The 7,674-nt window shown below is 39.8% G+C and overlaps 1 protein-coding gene across 1 annotated transcript in view; it reads right to left on the bottom strand.

Annotated features, from left to right (window-relative positions):
* The window catches only part of POLRMT (RNA polymerase mitochondrial), a 46,433-nt gene that overhangs the window by 32,535 nt on the left and 6,224 nt on the right, over positions 1 to 7,674 (bottom strand). The window contains exon 2 of the mRNA XM_044672547.1: positions 6,788 to 6,877. Coding sequence (XP_044528482.1) covers positions 6,788 to 6,877 — 90 coding nt within the window. The remainder of the gene's footprint in view (positions 1 to 6,787; positions 6,878 to 7,674) is intronic.

A 7,674-nucleotide genomic window follows, 5' to 3' on the forward strand; every position in this document is an offset into this window, starting at 1 on the left:
AAGCCACCTTACTGTAAGTATGTGTGTGAAATCTCTCCAACAGGAAGTCCCTGAGGATTTGGGATGCAGATTCTAAACGCGCCCCAGTGCAATTATCAATAATATGAAAATAGAGGGGCAGCTGGGTAGCTCAGTGGAGTGAGAGTCAGGCCTAGAGACAGGAGGTCCTAGGTTCAAACCCGGCCTCAGCCACTTCCCAGCTGTGTGACCCTGGGCAAGTCACTTGACCCCCATTGCCTACCCTTACCACTCTTCCACCTATGAGACAATACACCGAAGTACAAGGGTTAAAAAAAAAAAATATGAAAATAGGTCTTGATCAATGACACATGTAAAAACCAGTGGAAACTAGGGGGGTGGGGGTGAGGAGAGTAAGAACATGAATCATGTAACCATGGAAAATTTTCCTAAAAATTTCTAAAAATAAAAATTAAAAAAAGAAGTCCCCTGAGAAGATCTCTGACTGCATACGATTCCATGTATGAAGCTTAGAGTGAAAAGAGTAATGGGCCAGTGTTTGATTAACCCAAGGACCCTAACTACTAAAGATACGTTATCCAAAAAAATTAGAAAACTGGAAAGCAATTTGACAAAAAACAAGTTTAGAATAGCATTTTGCACCATATGCCACAATAAGTTCTAAATGTATATATATCTAAAATAAAGGTCACACATAAAAAAGGAGGTACTTTTGTACAACTATTCCTAGAGGAAGAATTCTTAATCCTAGAAGATACAATAGACAGTTCCACCTGGTTTCAACAAAACTAAAAAGTTTTCATAAGAACAAAATCAATGTAGCTAGAACTAGAAGAGAAACAATTAAATGGGAAAAAATCTTTAGAGAGACATACAGTCAAGTCTCAACATTCCTGTATGCTAACTTTTACAACTTCAAGCATTTCTGTCATTTTATTAGCAACCTCATCTCACTTTTTCATTGGCATCCTTGTATATTTGTGGCTATGAACATTAGAGAGAAAAATGAGAGGGGTGAAGCACCCTCTCATTAAGCCTTCAAGAGCTGCCCAGTCCTGCATCAGATGCTTTTCATGGGGAATGGTTCCACTATAGTGGCAGGTTGCCTCTTTTCCTTTTCCACCTTGGGGGTTGGGGTGGGGTTTCTCCTGACGTAGTGCTGTCCCTTCCCCTTCCCAATCCAGTCCAGTGTTGTCTCTCCTCTCCCTTGCATTTTATGAATTATTTCATGGTTCCTGTGTTAGGAAAAGTGAGTATTATTAGAATTAATGTCTTGCTATAAAGAACTATATGCAATGTAAGGGTTAAATCAGGGTTTTGACTAAATAAGAGTTATAAATTCAATTTTGTGGTCACAAATTCAAAATATTATCCCTAAGCCAGAAAAAACTGTTAGCAGCTTTATTTACAAAGAGGTGGAAAGAGTGAAAGTGGAAAAACATAGACAGAAAGTATTGCCTAGCTACAAATATCCTAAGTTTAATCTTAATGTCTCCAGACCACAGAGATGCGAATCTCACCAGAATGCAAAGTCCTAATTAGGAAGCCGAAATCCAAAGAAGCTGAAGAATCAGCTATACACAAGGCTAAGACCGCCAAGAATCTCACCAGAACTCACACTGAAGGGAGTATCCAACCAAAGCACCAATGAGCAGAGAGGGTTTCCTCATATCTGAAGAACCAAGGAAGGAATCTCTCCAAGCCAGAAGTCCTGGTGGTGTCTTCAGGCAGGGTTCCACCAATGCAGCCTCCTCCAAAGCCAAAGCAGGAATCTCCACAACCAATCTCTCCAGAAGCCAGGAAAGGAATGCTCGGAACCAATCTCTCCAAATGCCAAGAAGGGAATGAATCCTAGACCATGCTGGTCTCTTTTTCTATGCCTTTTTTCCATGTCACTTCCTGTCACTCCTCTTTCATAGAAACCAATGGTAGTCTTGCAATTTGCCTAGCACTGCCCAAGGGAGGGGGCAGTGGCCTTTAGAGTTGTCACTTACTCTAGTAAGTGACTTGTGAATTCTCATACTTAATGGTAAGTAGGGGTACTTTAAGTTCTTGATTTGATTAGCTAAAAATAGGCAAGGGGAGAGCTAATCCTATTTTCAGCAATCTTTAGTGAAAGATTAGTTTTTGGTGGTCTCAGGCACCTAACAGTCTATTCTCCATAGGTTCAATGTATCAATTCACTTGTTTTACTTACTTTCTGTTTGCTAAGAATATTAACCCCATTACATTCGAACATAAGGGATTTCTCTACTAACAGCAATGGAAGGATCCAGTGCAAGGCTGAGGGACTTATGAGAAAGAAAACTAGTCACATTCAAAGGAAGAACTGTGGGAGTAGAAACACAGAAGAAAAACAACTGCTTGAACACATGGGCTGATGGGGATATTATTGGGGAGGTAGACACTAAATGATAACTCTAGCCCAACTATCAATAATATGGAATTAGGTCTTAATCAATGATTAAAAAAAAAAAAGAAGAATATTACCCCCGTGAAAGTTGAGGATTGACTGTATGTTAAAGGTCTGATATCCAAGATGCACTTGGAACTGATACAAATATTTAACAACAGAACCATTCCCCAGTGATGCAATGGTCAAAGAACACAAATAAGCAGCTTTCAAAAGGACTAGCATGCTATCAATGACCAGGTGAAAAAATGCCCCAACTTATTAATAAAGATGAATACAAAATTAAAATGTAATGTTTTATTAATTATATTCATAAGACTTTACTGTGTCTGGCACATTGTAGTTGCTTAATAAATGTTTATGGATATTAGCAACTTTACAATGTATTCATCAAATTGACAAAGATGACAAAGACAAAAATGACAAAATACTTAACTAGTGAATACTGGAGTGGCTATGAGAAGAGAGGCTCAATAATATACCACTGATGGAACCACGAATTGGTTTTAAATTGATCAAAACTACTGTGAAGATAGGATTAATTCTCCCCTTGACTATTTTTAGCTAATCATATCAAGAAATTAAAATACCCCTTCTTGACACTAAGTAAGAGACACTTTCTAGAGCAGTGATGGGCAAACTTCAGCCTGAGGGCCAGATTTGGCCCCCTGAAACCCTGCTGTGACATTATTCCTAATCTGAAGAATACAATGAGTAGGATACAATACAATGAAACTTCCAAAGAGTTGCCTTAGAAACAGACTGACAAATGAGCATTTCTTTTCCTTTGGACCCCTCTTTAAAAAGTTTGCCCATCACTGGTCTAGAGTAAGCTCATACCTCCAAAGGTCACTCTGCCTCAGTCCCCCCACCCCCTTGGGCAATGCTAGGCAAACTGAAAAACTGAGATTGGTTCTTGTAAAGTGGGGGAACAACAGAAGTGTGTGGAGAAACTGATTTCAAAAAGTCAGCTCTAGGATTCAGTCATTCACTCTTCATCAGTGAGCCAGACTGGAGGAGGAGACTCCCTGGATCTTGCAGTTTGCTTCTGGTGATGAGTAGAGTGATTCTTTCCTTGGTTCTTCAGGTGAGGAGACCTTCTCTGCTTGCTTCAGCATGAGTTCTGGTGAAATTCTTGGTGGTGTTAGTCTCGAGTCTCCGAGGATTTTGCTTTCTGACTTTGGATTCTGGTGAGATTTGCTTTTGGATTTGCATTTGCAGTCTGGAGACATTAGGATTAAATTTAGGGTATTTGTAGCTAGGCAGTATTTTCTGTTTCTTTATCTCCATTTTTCCACTTTCACTCTTTCCACTTCTTTATAAATAAAGCTGCTAACAGTCATTTTGACTTAAGTTGTAATATTTTTAAATCTACGACCAGAATATTACTTTAGAATTTTCATATTAGCATAAAAACCTAAATTTAAATTCTTACACTATTTTAGAAAATCCTTTGAAATTATACTAAAAAAGTCACTAAGCCATTTTTACCCTTTGAACAAAATGATATTAGTAATAAGCATATGCCCTAAGATCAAAGAGAGGTAAAAGTCCCTCATGTACAAAAATAATCATAGAAGGAAACTGTGTACCCAGAGATTGGGGAATGGCTGACAAATTATGGTACATGAATATTATTGTGCTGTAAGAAATTAATGTGAAGAGTGCAGAGAAACTTGGGAAGGCTTGTATAAACAGATGCAGAGCGAAGCAAGCAGAACTAAGAAAGTTTATACGACTATGAGAAAATATAAAGGAAAACTGTACTCCAAGACTTGAAACTCCAACTAATGCAGTGACCAACCATGACTTCAAAAGCCTGACAGTAAAGCAGACTAGATCCCTTCTTAATCGATGTGAGCACTCCTCAGACCCTCAATCAAAATGGAAGGAATCTATTTTGAGCTTGGTTCTAGAGGTCAATGGGCTACCCTGAATCAAGCTAAGTCTCTTCTGAGACTTCTCCAGTAAGAATGAGGCCTGGAGTCGTGAAGTCTCTGTGAAAGCAGTCAGAGATCAGAATGCTAGCTCTGCTCCCTGTCATATGCTGCTTTGATAATGGTACAGACTCAGCCTTGCAGAGAACAGAGGCCCTTAGTCCTGGACCCCTTTGGCAGTCAGTCTGGTGAAGCCTATGGACTGTTCATTTCTAAATGCCTAAAATTAAGCAAAACACATGGGATGACAAAGGAAACTAAGTGCAATGAAATAATTATCAATGTTTTTAAAATCCACATTGATCCCAAGTTACAAACCCCTGTGATAGCATGGAGCCTCCTAACCTGCTTCTATTCCCCCCAACCATGTAGCCTAAGTAATGTTCCTACTCCGACATTGGGAATTTCATTCTTTGGCCACAAAATACTCCTCCTTTATTAAAAACCACAACAACAATAACAATTCCAGGGAGCAGCTAGGTAGCTCAGTGGATTGAGAGCCAGGCCTAGAGACGAGAGGTCCTAGGTTCAAATCTGGCTTCAGACACTTCCCAGCTGTGTGACCCTGGGCAAGTCACTTGACCCCCATTGCCTAGCCCTTACCACTCTTCTGCCTTGGAGCCAATACACAGTATTGTTTTTATTTATTTAAAAAAAAAATTCCAGGATATCCCCATGGCTAACAGATTTTCATATCCAAGGATCCTTTAAAATCCTGCACACCACCTTACACTACCAGGTTTATCCCCTCCTGCCCTTCAGTCTACATTCCAGTCAAAGACCCAATTCTCATCCTCCCCTTAAACATCTCTGCTTCTTTGTTCACATCCACTCCTCAGCTCTATGCCGAGACTAGATTTAACCATGCATTGTTATCCTGTGAGGAGCACAGGATTTGGAGTCAGAGGTCTTGGGTTCAAATTTCAATTCTACTACTCACTCTTGCAACCCTAAACAATTCCCTTGGGCTCCAATATTGTCTCTGTAGAATGAGGGGTACAGATGAGCTGACCTCCAAGTATGGGGCTATGATCCTGGATTCTCTACCTTTCCTGGGAGGCACCTTCTCCAGAACCCTCTAAAATGATCTCTCCCTTTCTCCTCTACTTTCTTAGCCAAAACTTTCCCTCATTTTCCTTTATACTCTTTTTTGGGGGGAGATAAAGAAGGGGGAGGTGGGAGGAAGGATGTTCCTTTGATTAAGTCAAAAGCTAATTGAAAGGAGCCTCTGTGTCTCATCTTCCTATCTCTAGCACCTGATTCAGGACCTAGCACACAGGAAACATTTAATCAAATATCTAAAGTGAATGAACAAATGAAACTAATATTTAAGTGTCTAGCACTTAAACTAACATTTAAGTACTAGAAATGTCTCTGATCTCAAGAAGCTTCCCTGACCACTGGGAGATTCAAGAGCTAGGAATAAGGCAAATCTGAGTTCAAATCCAGCCCCAGTGTAAAAAGTGAAATTTGGGGAATGCCATTCTAAATATATATATATTTCTATGGACAAGGGAAATGTATCAAAACTACATTTCCCGTGATCCAACATGGTCCAACTGATTTCCATTTCCAACGTCTTGACGCAGGGGAGAGCTTAAATCTCCTGGGTTAGGAGGGAGTGGTCTCTTTTGCGAGTAGGCTCTTGGCCAGCAGACTCGAGACAGTAATGGAGGCGGCAGTTTTGAATGCTTACAAGCGCGTGGTCTGATAACTTTATCTATAAACATGGCTTTAATTAAAATACTAATTTATATATTTATACCAGCCTTTATCATTTTTCATATTTACACCAGACACTTACTAGTCAAGCAATTTTGAGCTAATCTGTTTGCCTCGCTTTCCTAATCAGTAAAAATGGGGATAATTAATAACATTTCCATCTCAGGGTTGTGAGGATCAAATGATATAATGTCTGTAAAATGCTTTGAAAACCTTAAAACACTATATAAATTCCAGCTTTTGTTGCTATTATTATGTTCAGGGATTATCAAGATACATAAAAAATAAATACACAGGAAAGAAGGTTGGATGAGGCTGGCCCAAACAGAGGAATAAAAAAAAAAAAAAAAAAAAAAGACCTTTTGGAAGAGGTAGAGCTCCATCTCAGGTGAAGTTCCGCCATGAAGTGTTCTACAAGTAGGCGGGAAGAGGGAAGCCCCATTTCAGACTTGGGGGAGAACCTACAGAGCAGGAAAGGGAATTCTGCCTACAGGAATGAGCAAGCCAATCTGACAAACATTCAGGGTGTGTATGTGAGGAGAATAACCTGTAGTCAGCCTAGAAATAGAAGCAGAAACCAAAACTGTGCAGGGCTTTCCATAACAGAGAAATCTGCTATCTTCAAAGTGATGGGAAGTGAGCAACCACTGTATGTTCACTTGTTTTTCAGAAACGTTTTCCTTTGCAAGCTTCTCCCCACCAAAGCTCATTAAACTCCCTAGGGTCTTAAACTTACCTTCCAATAGTTCCACTTGCCCCGCATCCCTCCTCCTGTCCTGCTCTGGGGCATTGACCGAGTACATTCTGCCCCATGTCCATAAAGTCCCTGTAGAAAAAAAAAAAGACAATAACTCCAAGGCCTAGAAGGAGTATTCCCTAGGACTGAGTCCTCTTCTGCCTCCAGGCCCCTTAATATTTGTAAAGCACTTAGCACAATACCTGGTACATAGTGGGCACTTAAATAAATGTTTGCTCCCTTCCTTCCCTGCTCCCCAACCCCATCCCCTTCCTCTGAAAAAAGGAGCCAGAAGAAAAAATCTTTATAACAAAAACCTCTGACAAAGGTCTAATTACTCAAATATATAAGGAGCTAAATCAATTGTACAAAAAATCAAGCCATTCCCCAATTGATAAATGGGCAAGGGACATGAATAGGCAATTTTCAGATAAAGAAATCAAAACTATCAATAAGCATGTGAAAAAATGTTCTAATTTTCTTATAATTAGAGAAATGCAAATCAAAACAACTCTGAGGTACCACTTCATACCTAGCAGATTGGCTAAAATGACAGCAAAGGAAAGTAATAAATGCTGGAGGGGATGTGGCAAAATTGGGACATTAATGCATTGCTGGTGGAGTTGTGAACTGATCCAACCATTCTGGATGGCAATTTAGAACTATGTCCAAAGGGTGATAAAAGACTACTTGCCCTTTGATCCAGCCATACCACTGCTGGGTTTATTGGAAAATAAGGAGATGCCCTTCAATTGGGGAATGGCTGAACAAATTGTGTATCTGTTGGTGATGGAATACTACTGTGCTCAATGAACTGGAAGAACTCTATATGAACAGGAAAGACCTCCAGGAATTGATGCAGAGTGAAAGGAGCAGATCCAGAAGAA

The sequence above is a fragment of the Gracilinanus agilis genome, chromosome 1, assembly GCF_016433145.1.
Source record: "Gracilinanus agilis isolate LMUSP501 chromosome 1, AgileGrace, whole genome shotgun sequence".
Classification (NCBI taxonomy): Eukaryota; Metazoa; Chordata; class Mammalia; order Didelphimorphia; family Didelphidae; genus Gracilinanus; species Gracilinanus agilis.